Source organism: Strix aluco, chromosome 5 (assembly GCF_031877795.1).
Source record: "Strix aluco isolate bStrAlu1 chromosome 5, bStrAlu1.hap1, whole genome shotgun sequence".
Lineage (NCBI taxonomy): Eukaryota > Metazoa > Chordata > Aves > Strigiformes > Strigidae > Strix > Strix aluco.
Genome location: NC_133935.1, coordinates 42,969,643 through 42,989,734, shown reverse-complemented (window position 1 = coordinate 42,989,734; position 20,092 = coordinate 42,969,643). Strand labels below are relative to the sequence as shown.

Sequence of the window (20,092 nt, the reverse complement as noted above, 5' to 3'; positions counted from 1 at the left end):
CTGAGACCAGATGAATTTCCTGCCAATGAGACAGCCACCGGTGGAGGGCAGCTACTCCCATTCCTCCCTGGAAAATCCTTAACAAAAATACAGCAGACTTGTCATCAGGGAGCAAACCCAACACTGGTGTAGGTAGGAAACATAAATTATATCAGCCTGAAGACTGTTTTAATTATAAACACTCAATTGGTGTATGCAGCTCTTGGGGAAAGAACACTTAACAGCACCAGCCCGACTAGTCTTGTGGATACTTCTACATACAAAACTACAATCAGTTCTTGAAACGAAGAACAAATTAGGAAAATAATTGTAAAGTGTTTAATTTAGGATTCTATTCTGAAAAAAAGAAAGTGTATTTATTTATTTTACCTTATATTCAATCTAACAACTGAACAATAAAAGAAATTGAACATAAATATTAACAACTGACTGACAAAACATGAAAGCCTTACCATAATCTAGCATTATCTTGCTACTGTACACATTTCACCACCTGGGTGTCCTTAAAGTAGTCTAAGCCATATGTGTAACTGATTTGAGTTCACTGTTGACCTAAAACATGCTACATATTACAGTACACTTTTAATTTTTTAACTGTTAAATAGGAGGAGAATTATTTCTAGTTTCATGCCAGTATGCCTTTGACTTTTAAATTAGGATGACATATCAGCAATTGTAGGACATGTACTTTCCATCTGCTATTGGCAGTCAGTTTAAGTCCTAGTACTTTGTTATATCACATAAGAAATAAAAAGAAAAAAAAGGGGGGAAAAAATGAGAGAGAAAAAAAGAAAAAAGAAAAAAATTCATACCTTGTAGCAAATCATTACTGTTTAACTAAAAAATAAACAAAAATCTAGGGACAAAGAGAGAAACTACTGTAACAAAATTAACACCTCCCTGCTCAAAGGAGCTGTCCTGGTCAGCTGTGTGAGATACATTCAGGACTGTTTTACTGTTCTGTTGCTCAGAAAGCATTTTGCACTCTGTGTCTAAATTTTAACAGAACTGCACTGTGAATCATGGACTTCTAATTAAGTATTGTTGCCAAATGACCTGTGCAAAGGCTTCTTCAAGATACAAGAAGGGATTCATCTCACCTACCTCTAGAATTCTAGATGTTAGAATTAGTCACCATAAACTCCCTGTGGACAGGTATGCATGTCTGGGAGTGATACCTGTGATTTATGTTCAGATTAGGTTATTTGCCCCTTGATGGTATCCCCACTGACTACAGAAAACCTTAAGATCATTAGAGTGTTACATTTATATTCTCAACAGGGCAAATAAAACCACCTTCAGTTTGTCAAAAAATATTTCAGGAATTCCCTGATTGCTGTTTTTACTTACTACTTCTCATGTCTCGGAACACCTTTCACTACATGGCAGGGTCATCAGATGTACAACTGTGATCTCTAAAATACACAGAATTAATAAACAGCACTCTTGCAGGGGTTTTTTTTCAAGTAACAAACACAAGAACCATGAAAAAAGTGCATCAATGTCATAGAGCAACCCAAGCCCATAATGTACCATACTCCTCTTTTTGAAACCTCCCATGAAGTTAAATCTTCAATGCATGAGACTACTACATTACAGTCAGCCCTGTATGCTGTATGTCTCAACACTTGTAGTGTTTACGGGTATTACAGAAGAATTAGCATCCATAGCTTCTGAATACATGTATCTGCATTTATTTCCATAATGTTTTTATTTGTTCACTGTTTCCCAAATTATTAGTGACAGTTACTTCAAAGTGAAACCCTGCTGGTAGCTACAGAACCACTACTTTTATTCATACCCATTTTGTAGTTTCTGTCATCTTCAGCCTTGTCTGAAGTCACTTCAGATTAAATAGATTATTCCCTTTCTGTGCCCTTCTGTGGACTTCCCAATCAAAACCATGAGCTGTATGATTTCATGACACAGGGCACATTTACCACTAAAAATTTCTAGCTACTGCATAGTTCTCAGGAAGAAAAGGGTTTAGTCACTGTGGTCACAATAAATATAAGCACAGGCCCTAAATGAAAAGGTCGGACTCCAACTACTAATCTCTAGAACTCTCTTAATCTCCTGAGCTATCCAGACATAATTGATAAAAGCAATCATCATACTAAAAAGTACATAAAAGTACTGGTTAGCTGTGGCTTGCTGTTACTTTTGACTACAGGTTTAGTAACGCAGAGGAAAACAAACTAAATGACTTAATAAAATCACTTTATCTAGATGAATTTACCATTTCTCCTCTTGGTCCTTGTAGCTAGGTATCTATGTTCAGTGGTGTGTATACATGTAACAAATATTACTCTTCTTTTTTTTTTTTTGTTTCAAAATAAAACATTTCTTAGATTAGAGGGACAGTCTTAAAACAGTATTAACTCTCATAATCTGGCAACTATCAAGGGTCAAAAATAGAGGCATTTGTTTCTCATTCAGTTCCAAAGAACAGCATTTATGCAGCAAGGAGCACATCAATGGGAAGTTTAGCCCAGTCTGATGCCCCATAAGCAGATCAGTGCAGCAGAATTGTAACCATTTAATCTGCAGATCCTGGATTCCAGCACCAGAGCACCTACTGCGAGCAGAAACCAGAGACTCTCCTTAGGGAAACAGTCTTTCTGCTTTTAACACATGGGGTTTTGTAACACAAATTGTCTCATAGCAGTTAGAAGACAAAATCAGCATTTTTGCATCTAAGTAGTTTAAATCTATGTGCCACTTCTTATCACATTATCTAGTGTGCAATTGTAGACCGAATAGGTTAGCAAAACATTAAGCTAGCTTAGTTTATTTCTATTTTTATTTCCTTTTTTAATTTGCGAAGTGGGATCCTCAGTTTCTCAACAGACGTATGTGTTTCCTCAACTAAGTTGATATCAAGCTATTAAAAAAAAATAGGTACAAATGTGGGGATCTCTGTTTTGGGAAAATATATAAATCAATCCAGACTTTAAAGTAATGATCCAAATTGCCATTAATCAAAAACTACATAGAAGACAACAACATTCATGACAAAGCTATACATGAAAGGTTGAGGAATCAGTGTGTTGTAGGTCCAGTTACACAGCAGCTTTACGAATGGACCGACAATTATTTTACCAAGAGTTCAGACTGAACTACTTCAGACTTTTTTCCCTTTTACACATCCCATAAAGGTTTTCTTTAGATGAAAGTCAGCGAACTAGCTACATGGCTCTCAGTTCATTATTAACTACCCACTCAGCAATTTCCAGAAGGCATGCATGAGTTAATAAAAATTCTACGGGAAACTGGTATTTCAGAGCTCTGTCCTGTCCTCACTGATTTTATTAAACGAAGTGCACTTCCATTTTTCTTATGCTCACAACACTTCTGCCCATTAATCCATGTAGAACTGCTTCTAAACTCTTCGACTAATGATTTAAAACATTACTTTGTGAAAACAGAAATAGGTACCAAGATTACAATCAGGTTTTTAACTTCATGTTCTTCACCTAATTCTCAGTGCAGGCGTAATTTATCAGACTGTAAAAATAAAGAAATCCAAAGTCTACGTTGTCCCACATTCCCAAAGCTGTAGTATCTTAACAGATGAAAGTTTTTGTTTTGTTTTTCCTATTAGTGGCAAAAAAAAAAAAAAATCTTTTGAGAAGGGTATGGGGTGAGTAAGTCACTGTACTGTCAAAGCCAGCTTAATGAGATGATCCATTTAAGTTACTATTATGATTTTCCAAGTTACCTGCAAAAGGAGCAAGGGAACCTTCACATTCTGTTCCTCAGAACCAAAAAAAGAAAATGAATGTATTGTACTGATGCTTTCTTCCCTCCCTTATTTCTGATTCACAGCTTCACTGATCTATAATGAAAGGAAAAGAGAGATGCCTGAAGTTGCCTGCATTCACTGACTATCCAACTTAAAGAATAAAGTTTCAAACTGTGCAGCCCTGTCCCTTCCACTTCATCTTACTCAGAAGACGTATTGGAAAGACATGACTAATTGAGATCTGTGGACTTTCAGAGAACAGAAAACAAACTGCTAAAGAGAGAAGTTAAGCGTGTGACTAGAAGAAAGAAAAAAGAACAGCAACAGGACTTACGCTCCTCTTTTTCATATTTCAATATCTTCACTACATATTCACAGCAAAGTTTAATAAAAAAAGAGTGCAAGTTTAATATCCCATTGCACTAACTTCTCATATATTTAAAATTAAAAGACACAGTTGAAAGTAGCAGCTTTTACAGGCAGCCTCCATAAACTCATATAATTGCTATTGAACTGTTTTCCTAGTGATCACCAGATCAAAAAAGTAATTAGATCTTTATGTCCTTTCTTAAAACATTCCTCCCCTCCATTCTCCACACTTTTCTCCATAGAAAGAGGATGGGTCAGTTGTTACAGTGCTACTCTGTAAATGAAAGCAAAGGTCCAATTCCCCTCTCTGCCTGTATGTCCTTGAGCCACCCAGTGTCACCACTGCTGTACTGCTGCCTTACGGTGGTACTGAATTAATTTCAGAGGCTCCACAGCACAGGAACGCAGGCTCAGGAAGCAGCTGAGACACTGGACTGCACAAGCTTCTCGTGCCTACAGCCCTGGGCTGCTACTTCACGGGAATCAGCAAAGGACTGTGTGAGGAAACACGTCATTTAAACTTCTTCCTTTTAGAACTGTTACATCAAGAATTAACTTCTGGTGGAAAAAAAGGTCTCTTGTATGAGAGTCAGTGAGAAGCTGGACTTAGTCATAACCCTTCTTTATCTCCAAATCAGATAAAGCTATGGAGGACAGAAATTGATGGGGAGAAGTGACAAAAAAGGACAGATACTGCATTGGTTTGGGTTAAGTGCTCTGCCTGATCAAGTTATCTGAAGCACTGGGGGAAGAGAGAGGCTTTTCAAGTGCCTCCAGGAAAATCAGATAAACATGGTCTTTGTCATATTAACTATTACCAAGAACACGGAGTAAAAAGACTAAAGAGAAGGGCAACAATTAAAGTTAGAATGAGGTAAGATTAAATTTTAATTACCAATACTATGCAACAGATATGAATCTTGAATTTCTCTCAAAATTCTAATTCTTAAACAAAACCAGAGAATAATGCAAGTAAAAAAATGAAGATTTCTTTTCAGAGCAGAATTCTGTTCTTTTGCACTGATCAACAACTGAGACTTCTTGTTGCTAAGGAGTAATGGAAAAAAAAAAAAAAGGTAGTTAATTTACTAGCTCATACTACCTAGCCTAAGCTCCGAGAAAAATCAAGCACATGGAATACTTTGATAGTAAAGTTTTCACTCAGTTTTACACAAACGAAAAAAAAAAAATGGATTTCAAATTCATTATTCAACTTTATCCAAATACTTTATAAATAACTGTATCTTTATTGTACTGATATATAGACATATGTGTACTGGTACTTAGACTGTATACCAGTATCTACAGCAATACCAGTAATCCAGGATGGCCACTGACCAATAGAATTACTGGTCTAAGACACAGTTTTCCAAAAATCTTTCCAGACATCTGACATCATGGCAAACATCTGCCCAGTAGGTAAGTGAACTGATTGCAAACTGAGGTCTTAAGATGACAATTCAGAATATTTTAACATTTGCTTAGCCAAAGAATGATAAAAGATCATATAGACTAACAGACACACACAAAAATGGAAGAACTTCAACCATGAATTCACATGGAATGTTTTATGTTATTCAGAAGTTACATGAAGCTAATATTTGAAGTCTTTTGCGCTACCGATAAAAAACCTAGTAATTGAAAATAGAGGTAGTCTGTATTTTTTAAAAATAAAAGCTGACAGCTTAGAATGACAGGAATTGAAATAGACTGTGTATGCTAAAACTTGCCTTTCCTACTTTCTGGGCACTTTGCAGGTTTATGCTCTTTAATGTTTCAGTGCGGAGCCACTCAAAATTTGCAATTACAGCAATTATCAGAAAGAAACATAAAAGGACAAGTATAAAACAGAATAAAAGCATGTCAAATTTACACTCTCTCTCCTAGAATGGACATCCCCATTTCAAGAAAAGCTCCCACATTTTCTGTTGGTGCACCACCTTATGACTTCAGTTCAGTTTTTCCTAAATGACATCACCGGACAAGGATTCAAAGCCTTGCTAAAACTCTAACAAGATGAGGCGGAAAAAGCCTCGGTATACTGTCACAAGAAACTTTTTAGACAACTCAAACTTCTAAACTATTCCTCATTTAACAGCACTTGTCATACAATTCCAAACTATTTATTTTTCACATGTATTTTAAATAAGGAATTTTTTGCAGTTGACATCAACTTCTAAATAATACTGTAAATAATTTAATACTGTAATACTTTAAACATATTGCAAATCATAGAGAACATGTCCTGAGAAATTTCTTCCAAGATACTCCTTACTTTAATGTCCAACTAGTCTTTATTATATGCAGAAAAACCCCCACTATTATGTCTTGACTGCCACAGTAGACTGAGGTAAAGGCAAAAGTATAATAGTATTATCCTGTATAAACTTATGGAAAATAGTTAACTTGCTTTATTGCAAACTTACTAGTTTTACTAAGAATGCTTTCATTTTATTGGGCCAAAGATGATTACTTGCATCTCCAAATGCAAAGGTTTAAAAGACTTCTTTTCGTACAGATGTTCCAAAGATTAGAAACTTGATATGCTCAACATACAACCTCAACCCATCTACCTGATCCATCACAGCTAGAAAGTCATACTTGTTTATGAACAAAATAAATCACCAAAGTATAAATCACCGAGCACAAAGTATATATTAAGTCTACAAGATCTTTACACTCAAACCATTTTGTTTTATTTTATTGTGAAGAATGATAAATAATAGCCATCCAAGTACAGTTCATGGACGAAATCCTATCCAACAGCACACAAAACACATTCCTAGCCTTGGCAGTTCTTGAGATATCAATTATATTGCATGTATCATTTTACTCCTCTCAAGTAAGCATAATTTTAGTAGTCACAATTGTAGGAAGTGTTAGAGCTAGAAAACAAATGCTTTAGATTATGTAGATTCATGTTCAGGTGGTACTAGGCTCTAATGATTTGGAATTCAGGATATTATACAGCTAATAGAATTTAAGTTTAGAAATACAGACCATTTATTCTCAAGCTACCAGATCTCTCTCCCTCTTAGCATAGAACACATATTTTCAGGATAAATATCCTCTGCTATTGGACTAATGAGATAAATCAAGCCAATGACAAAGTCATATAGAAGCAAAAAGACATTATTTATTAAAAGTAATTTAATAAAATGTCACAGGTAACTCAAAACCTGCAATTAACATGTATGCAGAGGTTTATGTATTTTGCTGTATTTTCTGAAGAAGAAAATCCATTTGTAAGTTTAGATTTGGCTGTCCTCTTTTTGTCTTCTTACTCAATATTTTATAAGCTTCCATTTTCTTTTGCTTATACAACCGTTGAGCTGCTTCTCTTTGTTGTTTTCTTTTTTCTGCTTCCTGAAATTAAATAAATAGATATGATTATGAAATAATTACCTACCTTCTATAACTATGAAGCTATCTATAAGCAATAAAATTTCTTTTTGTAAAGATACTGGCAATTAGGGTTTGTACTGACACTAGAAACAACCGTTAGTCAGGATGCTCTTTCAATGCATACTGCAATCAAAAGGTGTTATGTTGTCTAAAGCTTCAAGACAAGAGCTAAGTTTTCTTCAGTAGAACATCCTACGATAAGGTTTGTGTACTACTTCCCTCCTGTGAAATGAGCTCCCTGACTTTTCTCCTTAAGTGACAAAGTGGCAAAAATTTCTCACTTTCTCCCCTTGAGTGCAAGAAAGAAAGAGTCTGATCCAGCAGTACCCATGTAAATGTCCTGCCAATCCAGATGTGCTAGGACACTGGACACATCTGCATGGGACTGGCAGATAGGATATGTGACACATCTGGACCTGAAAGTTGGGCAGGTTTGTGATATTGGGACAGCACCACAAGCAGTGTCACCTATGGCAACTTAATCATGACCAAACTATTAGTGACCTGTCCTCTTCAAAGCAACACAGACTGCTGTCTTTACTAAGAGGAAAAAAAAACCACCTAACCCAATTTTCAACTGTACAAACTTTCTGTGTTGAGGGGACAGCACACATACAATGAAAACACTAATGGAGGTACTTACACTATATGGATAATCATGACATTATGCTCAGTTTTTATAACATAGCTTACACCTCCTTCTCTAGTGTTGTAAAGTAGTTTGGGTAAACATCCACAAGCAAGCAAGCTAACTAGCTTGCTTCACTGATGTCCTATCAAAATATGCAAGACATCACAAATCAGGCTGAAGGCCTGCTTCAGTTCACTTGGATGATTTCTTCTCATAAAGCTTATTCTTTGAAATGCAGTGCCATGCTGCCCACAAAGGAAGATGTTTCTGCAGAATGCCCAAACAGATGATAATTTATCAATTATGTTTTTGTTTTCCACGGCATAGATTGCTTCTGTGATGTACAAAAATTAGTAATGCTCTGTGATGTAGAATATAAAATTAACCAGAAATAATCCAAGAAAATATTTCTAAATAGAAATCTAAGAGGCATGGGGGGGTGGAGGGGAGGAAACCCCTGCAAAGATAGCATCTCTCCATTCAGAATGCTTCACTTATTTTACTGTAACAATGATTAATATTATTAATTCCTCTTTTTTTTTTTTTAACCACAGTAGCATCAACCTGTAATTCACTTCCTATCTAATAATTTTACTGCTGTTCAGCATCCTGTTGTAAACAACATCCATTTAAGCTACCAATCAAAGGCTTACTCAAAGCAAGTATGTGAATCTTTCTTAGTTGTTACTTATGTTCGTATTTTTTCTGATCTCTACTAAATCCTAGCTTTTTTATATAGTGCGGAGGCCAAAACTGTGCCTTTAAGCTTACTTCTTTTTCCAACATAAATAACAGCAAATCCACTGTTTGCTAACATATATGAGGGCAAAGGATATGATCATATCAGTATTCCACATAAATGATTACTGTTACTGTGGCACTTAGCTGCTGTTTGTTTTGTCTAAATATCTTGAATAAGACCAAAAATGCTAACAACTCCCTCCAGGCAACTCTTATGTGCTGCTGAAAGAAAATTCCTTGCAGTCTTGCTGGGTTTTCATTTGTTCCTATTTCCTCTAAGGTGGTCATAACATGCATTTCTTTTAGCATGACCTGAATCTAACATGCAAAAAAGCAGCTCTCACTTGAACAACCATGTAACTCACCCAGAATCATGGATCAGCTTGCATAAAAATATTCTAGTTTTCAATACAGCTAAACTGTAGAGTTAATATGTTTTATCCAGCTATATATTTATGTAATATTTATACAGTAGTTACTGAAATTTAGTTTGTCAGCAGTAAGTAATACAACTTCTACAATGTGTGCCATTTTACAATGCAATGAACAACATACTGGGAAAGCACACAGTTAAATAAGGCTGTCTCAAATGAGTAATTTAACAGTGACAATATTAAGATACACCCTGAAAGAGTAAAGAATTAGAATGAGGGAAAAAAATTACTAAATATTATGGCCGTGGATACTATTACATCTAATTGTTTCACTGTTGGTCAAAGCACATAAAAAAGTAAAATGAAGACTGCATTATGGTAACACCGTAAGAAATAGGATGGATATTTCATTTTTCATCACGATGGTATTGCTATTACTTTCCTTTCTACAATATTTAAGAGGTCTGGTATAATCCACTGGGATATGCAGATCAAACTCAAGTTTTTCTTGATGTACCAACTGACATAATAAAATCCTGCCAATGGCAACTGCAAGACAGAAATAGTCAGAACAAAGAGAATGATAACTTTGAACACTTGCATGCCTGAATATCACTGTCAAGTTGAAAAAAACTGTAATACCAATACCTGTGTTCCTCTCCTATGGTTCTATTTGGGAACAGATATAAGAGTGACAGGTAGAAATGGTATTAATCTAGTCTTTGTCTATAATCAAGAAAGATCTCTGTTTAAGATTTACCTCTTTCTTTCTAGCACGCTCAGCCTTTATTTTCTCATACTCTTCTTTTGCCTTCTGATTGGACGTTTTCTTCTTAAACTTCCCTTCAGACGTAACTGACCTGTCAGAAAAAGTACATGTACTTCAGATGCAGACTATCACCAAGCAGACATAACCATGTATCCCATAGCCACTGCAGAAACAGAGTCTTCCACTCTTTTTTGCATATTTAGAGAAGTATATTAGAAAAACAGATTTCAGAAGGCTCATCCTTCTACACTGAATGGATACCTATTTGCACCACTCTTCCATGATACACAACACCATTACATGTAACGTCACGAGCAGCTAGCATGAAAACAGAGCAAAGTAAACTCCTCCAGTGCCAACTGTACCGAAGGCTGGACTGCACACAACTTTTAGTAACATGTATACCTTATCTACTGAATCTTCACATGGATGATGTTTCATGAAGTTTAAAAAGTGCCTAAAAGAGGGTTTTTCCCCCCCATCATATGAGCTCTTCAGAGCTAGAAAAACTGAACACACTAGCTTAGAGCTGTATTATCTGTTTCTAGTTCTGACATATGGATGCAACTGCAGAGATATGAGGACAGCTAGCCATTAGCAGACTGCCTGCCAGAGAAGTCAGGCTGACATGGTAAGGTGAAAAAGCACAGTAGTAACAATGCCTTTCTAAACGTTTCTTCCTGAAGGAGATGGCATATTATTGTCCTTAATGTTCTGAAATTAGGAACTGAAACTATGTTCCTTCCAAATTTCAGTATCAAAAACTGCCCAGGTATCTTTCACTAAAGAAAACATTACAGGAAAACCAGAGCCATTTGTCTGGCATTTACTGTCACACTACTCTGAGTGGATTTTTCCGGTTATTTAGTCTTATTCTTTTTTCTGATTCACAATAAAGCCATTACATAAACAGTGTGGTAGCAAAGACATTTCACACTTGAAAAACATAAGCTTTGCTAGATGTTTAAGTTGAAAACTAGCCATCATCATCTAGGAGACTTCAGGGAGACAATCAAAAAGGAAAGAGAAGGTATTTGCTTACACTTTCATTTAAAAATACCACTCTTCTGGAGGGGAAAAAAAACCCCCAAATCTTCGCTTTGTTCTCATCTCCATCTTGTGGCAATACTGTCTAATGACACCTCACCACCTCGAGTACAAAACTTAAATTGCAATATATGCTAAAAATAGATTTACCTAATCAAAATCTTATTTTACATTCCCATGGAACACTGAAGTCTACCTAACAGACCCTACGCAGCACACCACCTCACAGATTAGCAGTCACATTTTTTCAGAATTATTAATTCTGATTTACATTCACAATGACCATAGTTTAAGCAAAGTTAAAACCCCCTCTGGTCTAAAGAAAAACATCCATTCTATTTCAGACATCCCCACGAATTAACTGCCTATTCCAGACAAAAATCTACCTTTCTCCTACCGCTGGGCTTCAACCTGACTGCCTTTCTCCCCCTCTATCCAGCTTTTTTCCCAGGAAAATTTAAATTTTGATACATCTTGGAATTCAAAGACTTATGACACTCCTTGTACTGAGGACAAAAGGGCATTATCTCAATCACTGTACTTGGAATACTGTTTACACTGCCATGAGAGTGTTAGACCTGAGTGACTATGCTTTTTGTTTTATTGCCACACCTCACCAAGATTTCAGGGGGAATTACTATCACACAGAGAAAAAAAATGGTTTAAGTTGTCCAACATTTGTTAGACTGCAAGTGAGAAACTCCGTTTGACTTCTCCCAACTATAAGTAAATTTAAAACAAAAAAACCCAAAAAACCCAAACACCACTGGCAAACTACTATGACATCTCTATTATTTAAAATTACTACTTTGATCAAGAACACTTCATTGCCTTAAGGTTTTACTAAAGCCTCCATTTTTTTTTTCTAAAGTTCACAGTTAAAATCGCCCCAAAAAATAGCCATACCACAAAAGGGTAACTGCATACAGTATCGCTCATTTTAGCAGAAAAATAGTGCAATATGAAAACAACAATTTATCAAATTGGGAACAGAAACATAATGCAAAAAATGTTTCTAAAAAGTGACACTAATTTAAAAATACTGAGAATCAATTGAAAGGAAAACTCTGTAGACTCAAAAGCACACAACCTGAAAAGCAGGCTCTTATCTTTATAAATATGGTAAGAAATTGGCCACACACTTAGTGCTCTTGGGCTGAACCTTATCCTTAAAGTACAGTGATAACCGTCAGATTATTTCTGCGGAATCAAGCCGTAAACATCATCAATTTTGCTTTCTGATTCTGATGCAAACACAACAAATTTTCTAACAATTAGGAAAAAAGTTAAGACCTAATGGCATTTTTTTCAGTAAAGCAAATCACCGTACTGAAGTCCATGTAAAGTGTGAGATCTAAAATATTTCTTTAATGATGGAAACAATTACTTGTTTTTAGAGACATATTTTTAAAAACTTACTCTACTGCTTTGTTAAGTTTTTCTTCTGATAAAACTGAAACATCTGGAGCCCTGCGCCGTTTCTTAAGCATTTCTTCCTCAGCTAGATAAAGATGTTTCAAGTGCTCTGGGTAAGTATCAATAAATTGATTATCGTGTTTTGAATGGACCTTTCTTCCCTTTTTCAATAATTTCCTGTATTGTCTTTCAATCTTTTGTTTTCTCCGAAATGCAAATCCTCGACCTGAAAACATAAGAAAAATGGAGTTAAATACATCTGCACTGAGGTAGTATCAAACCATTCAATTGCTGTCAGGACCATTTCAATCCATTTTCTTTCCAAAACAGAAAAAGCCACTACTTGTGCTAATTTTAATAAGGACCAGTCAAAAATTCAAGGAAAAAAACCACTGTTATAAATCTGTTCCCTACTGTAGCATTGCAGCTTGTACAGATTTACCGAAAATTATTGGCTAAACCCTTGAGAGACGATGCCATTGCAAACATATTATTTAATGCACATTCAAACATTATGCACCTTTGCCAATACTTTTCAAATCCAGTGAAAAGATATACCAACTTCTACTTTTGACAGCTTCATAAGCAACATCAAAATAGATTCCTAAAGACAGTCTCAAGAAGACACTAATAATAGCAATACTGGTTGCTCAAGTAGTCTGCAGCTGCAAGGCCACAGGGAAAGAAGAGTCACCAAATCACTGTATTATACTGTATTTATATCTTGTCACACAAATAGAATATTTATTGCTACTACTTTCTTTCTACACCTGTCCAGGAAGAGCTTCTCTACAACTTCAAAACTAGGCTACATCATACAAAGATTTAGCCTTAAAGGAAACATCAGGTAATGGTTTTTTCATTCTCAATCATTATATAACCACTTAGGTTAAACATGGTTTTTTTCCTAATAATTTTTATAGCATTAGTCTTAAAAGATACTGACTTTTATAACGTTCATTAACAAAATACTTTCTAAGGGCAGCAAGTCCAAATTAGTCCCAACTTTTGCTCTGATTCTTTCTCCAAAGTTGAAATTTCAGAAAAGTGATGCAAAAGCCGATTCTCATTTTCCTATCAGTTCTTTTTTACATTTGCATAACTACCTGTCAATAGTCTGAACCTGCTTTTAAATATGCTTCTATTTTAAGTATACAGCTTCACAGAAAACTAAAAGCGTGTCCTAAAACCGAGAACTATCAGTAGGCGGTCTGAGCGTGGCACTGAAGAAGAGCAGGCTCGGCAAATCCGGGCTCCGGGAGCTCCAGCTCACACAGGCCGTCCCCCACCAGCCTTACAGCCACCGGCCCCGAGCCCCCCGAGCCGCAGACCGACCACTCCCGTAACTCTGCGTTTAACCACCCCACGGGCAGCGGACGAGGACGGGTCTCCGGGCTCCGCGACGCGAAGCCCTTCACTGAGGCAGGCAGGCCTGACTCCGCCGCGGCCACCAGGCCCAAGCCAGCTCGGCGGCACGGCGGGAGGCCAAGGGCTGCGACCAGCGGGGCCGGGCCGAGCCTCCCTCAGCACCGTTTCTCCCACCACGAGGCGACCTCGAGCCAGCCAGCAGCCCGCCGCGGCTGCCCCACCACCCGACTCACCCTCCTGGACGCTGCCCAAGACGCCGCGCAGCAAGACGGGCCTCCACGGCCGCTTTCGGCGGGGACCGCGGCTCGCGGCGCCCGCATTTTCCGCCGCCCGTCCCGGCCGGCCGCACCGCGCCGCCGCCATCACCCTCCCGGCGTCACGCTGCGAGACGACGTCACCGCGCTGCGCCGCCTTCGCTCGGCGCTCGATTCATCCGCCTCCCGGCCCGCAGCCCCGCCGGGCCGAGCACAGGCCCACGTCGCGGCCACCCGGCGCCATGTCGCGGCCACCCGGCGCCATGTCGCGGCCGCCCGGCGCCATGTCGCGACCGTCCGGCGCGCTCCCGCCCCAGCTGTCGCCGGCGGCGGCGGCGGAGACGCTGCGGCGCGTAGCGCGGTTCCTGGCGCACGCGCTGCCGCTGTGCAGCGCCCACACGGTGGAGTTCTACACGCGTGGGCTGTGGGAGCGGCTGGTGGCGCCGCACCCCGCCGCCGTGTTGGAGACCCTGCGCGGCGGTGGGCCGCGGGCGCTACGGCGCCCCCTGGAGGAGGCCTCCGGCGCCGCGGCGGCGCTCTGGGGTGAGTCGGGGCGGGGGGCGCCGCCGGGGAAGGGGCGGGGCTCGGGGCGTCCGCAGGCCCTGCGGGGGGGCCCCGCTGGGGGCGGGAGCCGCCGGGGCTAGTGCTGCGGGGCGGCCCGCAGAGGTGTTGCGGCAGCGCGGGCTCCCGTGGCAGCAGGCTGCCTCCTGGTGTGCGTGGGCTGCTGGGGCCACCTGTGGGCCCCTCAGTGGCTCCCCCCTTCCAGCAGGTGTAGCATCGTTTCTTTTCTCCGTCTTAAGACCTCGTTGTCCTTCTGTGTTTGAAATGATTTTCCTTGCTTTAATAAAACAGGAGCATTTCACACCACTTTGCTGAGCTGCTTTTTTTTTTTTCCCGTACGTCTTCGCCTGCTGCCTTCCCGTGACTGTTCCCACATTGCTGCTGTATTAGTCTGCCCTCACCTGAAGCCATTTCTGCTTTTTCTTGCCTGTGTCTGCACCAGCAGCACTCATCTTTTCCAGGTTAATAGGATGTATTTGGAACCGTCACGGTTCAGATGAAGTATAGCCGTGGTGGGAGGAATTGTGCTTTAGGAGGCTCTCGGTAGTGATATGATGATGGTCTCATAAATTTCATCCTGTTTGTTTAGAAATGAAACTCCTGACTGTCCGACTCCTTTGCTCTGACTAATTTATGAAGAACAGAAGTAAAATGAACCAAAAAAGACCCCTCCACCTAAGTGGAAAGATGTAACAGTTAATAGTCCTCTGAATGTTGAAACTCTGGAAATGTGGAGGACAGCTGGAAAAGGCTTAAACACCACTTTCCTATATGTCTGTAATAATGAGTGTCTGGCAAAGGAAGACAGAAAGCAGTTTTATTTCTGACAAGACCTATTTAAGAAGCACTTCATATTTTCAGTAAATTTCAAGTAATTCAAGAGGAAGCCAGCTATGAAACGGTATTACTGAATTTACTGCAGTCCAAGTAGAAGGGAAACATACCAGTAACACGCCTTCAGGCAGAGCACGGAAATGAAGATAAAGAATCTGAAAGGTATGGTATTTGGGGGGACTGAGCCCAAGCAAAGAGATCAGTTTCAAAACTAAGGTGAAATTTCTGACAAAGCATTTAGCCGAGAAAAACCTGCATCATGCCAAAGCTTATGAAGCATAGATAGCTCTCCGAAATGCTATGTTAAATGACACGTGAGACAGGAAAGCATGTTGAGTATAATAGAAGGGTCCACAGAAAGTAGCATGTGGAGCTGTGTACTTTTTGGCATAGAAGACAAGCTAAGATAATGATTTGGATTTGGAGAGAGACTGAAGAACTGGGAATTGCTACATCACTTGTAACATTTCTCTCTTGGATCTAAAGACCTTCAAAACATTAACTCATTTTTAAAGGGTTGAGGTATCTGGGAAAAAACCTCACAGACTTTATTTGTTCATGAAAAAGACACCGGGTTATGAATTAACTTTGAGAGCCAGATGGAAACAAGACAGTGGTCCAGTCAGCAACGAGAAGTGTTGGGAAGCACAGAGGAAAAACTTATCATAATTTGGACAGGTAATGCCAGAGTCACAACTGATTCAGAGCAATGGGACATAAAATTAAATGTAAATAGAGGCTGGAACAAAACTAATTGTTAGATAAGTCATCAAAAAGAAAACACTAAAGGAGAATTGCCCTGATCTTACGTGTTTCTATGGGAAAGCCCATGAAATGATTCAGACTCTGAAGTGGTGGCCTGTAGAGTAGAATCAGGAAAGCAGAGTATTGTTTAGTAGATTTTAAAATGGGAAAATCATTTAATGATCTATATTTGAAATGCATGTTACAGAATCTGATCTAGAAGTTACTGGAACTAAAGACAATTTATGGCTAAAATGAAGCATGTGTTTTAGAAGGGTATGAAGCCTTCACGCTGTGGCTAAAATATAGTATTTCTTCTTTGATTTCTGCAGGGATTATTTCTGCTCATTAAAAAAAAAAAAAGAGAGACTTGCTCTTTTTTCCTAGCCTCAAAATTTTGGTATGCTATTTAACATTTGGAAGGTTTTGAGACACTCTAAAAATGTCCTCGGTATCATGACAAAATTGGAGGCACTGTAATGGAATGGGCATGTGCTTGCTGATTTAGTGGTTCATGCCCGAGTCATTTGACTGCATGGTGTTTGTCCATCCAGTCATATGATGAAAATACACTGCAGTAGAATTCGAGTCTCTCAGTGAAGATACCTGCAAACATCTACCTGTATTTGCAAATGAATGCACCATTAACCTGTATTAAAATGAGGATTGAGAAGCTTAATATTGTAGTTTATTTAAGTGCATTAGTACAACTTAATAATGTTAGAAATCAGAAAGCAACCATTAGAGATCTTGAAACTTAAACAGAAATGACTCATCCTTATATTCCTCTAAAATATCAACTGTGGGTGTGGTGGTTCTTCAAAATTATCAGATATTTAAATGTTAGTTATTTATATTTACCTTGAAATGCGTACTAAAAGCCTTTTATAACATGCTATCATTCACAGAACTACCTTTTTTTTGGAGTGTGGCTATGAAAATAGTTCTATTTTGCATGCTCAAATGATATTGTGGCTATGTGCCCCAAGTACCTTACTCAAAATATGTGTAAAATGACCTTTTGATTTCACATGATAAAACCTTTGCTTCCGAAGAGTTTGAGAAGTTTTACATTATACATTCACAATCCCCAAACTGTTACGAAAAGTTTTCTAGAATCTGTTCCCATAGAGATCCTAAATTATTGGGAAACATAAACTACATTTGACAGAATTGATCTGAAAATGTGAAGTTGTCAGTTCATACTCACATAGCTCTGCACCCTAAAAAGTGACATTATTGCAGATTGGCACAAAACTTTTTCTGCACAATATTTTATGTTACTATAGGGATTTTGACAAATACATATGCTGAATTGTAGTTTTAGAAGCTAGCAAGCAAGAAATTACAATTCTGTTGTATTACATGCAAGAAGATAATCATGTTACTACAGAACATTATATTACATGTTCTATAAATCAGTTTCAAAGAATATTTTTGGATACTCATCAGATGATATTTCATTATAATGACCATATAAAGGGTGGAGCCCTTGTTTTCAGTTGTACCCTGCAGAAAAGCTTCAGATCCATTTTTAGATATAGAAAACTTTTATATTTTTATACATCAAAAAGCTGACATTTGCTATATTGCATCTTGTTTAATACGTCATTGCTGTAAATTGGACACAGGCACAGAAAAATCTGTGTTTAAGTATTTTCATATTTTACTGTAAATTACTGTTTGTAATATAATTCCAATTTTTTGGCGCATGTTTCTTTCCTCTGAAGATTTATTTGCAAGTGTATGGACTGATTGGTTAAGAGACCTCCTAGATTTCATCTTGTGAGCATCCAAAGTAGAAACATTTTGAGAAAACTAACATTTTCAATATTTATAACTAATACATAGACAACTGCCATTCCATAGTTTGAAGTCATGCGTTCGATACCTTAATATTGTTGGGTTTTTAGTTTGAGTTGGCAACCCGGGACAATTTAAATTTGGTAGGAATGTTATTACAGACGATATACTAGTGATCTTGTATGAGATCCTACTACTTCTGTTTGTGTTCTTCATCAGATAGCTGAATTCAGGGTTGTTACAGAATATGGGTATTACTGCATTTAATTTCAGTTAAGTGAGGTTTGTAAGGAGTGTTAGTATCTTTTACTGTGTCAGATGCTGAAAAAGTGAAAGGCATGCTTTGGGTTTATAAATTTTTATGAGTTCTGACAAAGAAGCAGAAAACTGTGGATTTCAATAATCAGTCTGTAACCTAGGAAAGTTATAAAGTTTCAGTATCAGTTGTATTTGTGTGATGTAGTGGGATCAGCAGGAGGTAGGGTGAAAGGAGGATTGGATTGCTAAATATTGTAAACTCAATAGATGTATTCTTTTATACCATAAAACCAATTTACTGAGTACACAGTTTTAATACCCAGTAGAGTTCTGAATATTAGTGTTCATGCTTGTATCCTGAAGAAATGAAATTGGCTCCCTCTAAACTCAAAACTGAGAGGCTGGTTTTGGTTCTGTGAAATAATTTATCTCACCGATGCTGATTTTTCTTAACTGATGTGTGAGTTCATTCTGATGTGTTGTGACAGTTGTTTTCACTTACATAATTTCCATGAGAGAAATTTGAGGAATTGGAAAAAACAGTTTGAGGTTTGGGATGAGTGTGATAGGGTCCATGGATTTTCATACTCCTGTTAGTATGGGGAGGGTCTGGTTGTGTGGGCTGCAGAGATGTGTTTTACTTCTTAGCATGGCGGGACTTGGTTTCGCTTGGTATTTGTTAATCTGCAGAATATTTGCTGATGCTGTTGATCTTGGTGAGCTGTTTGAAAGTTAGATGGGAAAATTTCTTCAAGGGTATAGGTTTAATGATTTTCCATATCACTGTCAGGGTAGTCTGGTGTAAGGTGGGTATGTGTATGGTTGATGATAGTTTTCTTTTTGTACTGTAGCAAGTTTGTATAGGTAATTCACATGATGTTTATTTCCACAGTGATTGCTGGGTGAAAGTTGCCAATGAGGTATATAATATGTATTCCTTACAGAGGAGATGAGAGATATTGGTTTTGGTGCGTTTTGGATGATGGCTGGTGCTGCAGAAGTGAGGTGTCTAAGGTCAATGGCATTCTCACATTTGGTCATTCAGTAGATGTTAAGGGTATCCAAGAGGTTGATGTTGATTCAGTTTGAGGAAAGGTGACTATAGACCTTGCAGTAGATATTGATGAGAGAGCCCTAGCTTTCATTCCAGATACAGCTGCAGTACAGTATTGATGTAATTACCTAATGAACAAAATATTTAACTTGTGGTAGCTTGTGCAAGCATGTCATCCTTGTGTGCGTATTTATGCCCATTTTTGAATTAGCCATTGTCTGATCAGACTGACTTTTCTGGATGAAGAGATATATATGCTGGCCTCAACCTTGTAGAAACTTCTGTTGGGCCAGGATGCCATTCTCGGTTGAGGTGGTAGGCAAGTCTGATACTTTGAAACAAACCTTTTCCAGTATCTATTTCTGTACATGCCTTGGAGGGCTGGTGTTAACATGGGCATAGTGAGGTTATTTCCAATAAAGGAAACTAATGTACTTAAAGATGCTGCCTATTGTAGTGAAACAAATGTATCTCAAGTATTGAAATAAATCATGTTTGTAAACAACATATAGGTACCTAATTTGTCAGTAACATTTGCATTAATGTCTTCCTTTTGAACTAAAGCAAGTACATAAATATAATATCTATGACACCTATAGGATATTTCAGGTTGGTTTATATTTTTTGTGTTTATTTCTACTAATACCACTAGAAAGTTTACATTAAGAACAATGTTAAGTGCTTAATATTACTGAAAGAATGCATATATTTGTACACTG

General features: G+C 38.1%; 2 protein-coding genes across 7 annotated transcripts in view; one reads left to right on the top strand and one right to left on the bottom strand.

The window, feature by feature from the left end:
• Positions 1-6,787: 6,787 nt before the first annotated feature.
• Positions 6,788-14,349, bottom strand: CCDC59 (coiled-coil domain containing 59). The gene is made up of 4 exons (XM_074827125.1): positions 14,099-14,349; positions 12,501-12,723; positions 10,026-10,125; positions 6,788-7,480 (listed from the first exon to the last, which is right to left on the bottom strand). The coding sequence occupies exons 1-4, from the start codon at positions 14,226-14,228 to the stop codon at positions 7,319-7,321; spliced, it is 615 nt and encodes a 204-aa protein (XP_074683226.1). The 5' UTR covers positions 14,229-14,349; the 3' UTR covers positions 6,788-7,318.
• A 2-nt stretch (positions 14,350-14,351) lies between these two features.
• The window catches only part of METTL25 (methyltransferase like 25), a 66,153-nt gene continuing 60,412 nt past the window's right edge, over positions 14,352-20,092 (top strand). For 4 of the 6 annotated variants that reach the window (XM_074827120.1, XM_074827119.1, XM_074827123.1 and 1 more), the window contains exon 1: positions 14,352-14,662. In XM_074827120.1, coding sequence (XP_074683221.1) covers positions 14,362-14,662 — 301 coding nt within the window. In that variant the 5' untranslated portion in view covers positions 14,352-14,361. Of the gene's footprint in view, positions 14,663-15,305; positions 15,677-16,077; positions 16,193-20,092 lie in introns of those variants that run through there. The other 2 variants (XM_074827124.1, XM_074827122.1) reach the window with 2 other exon arrangements.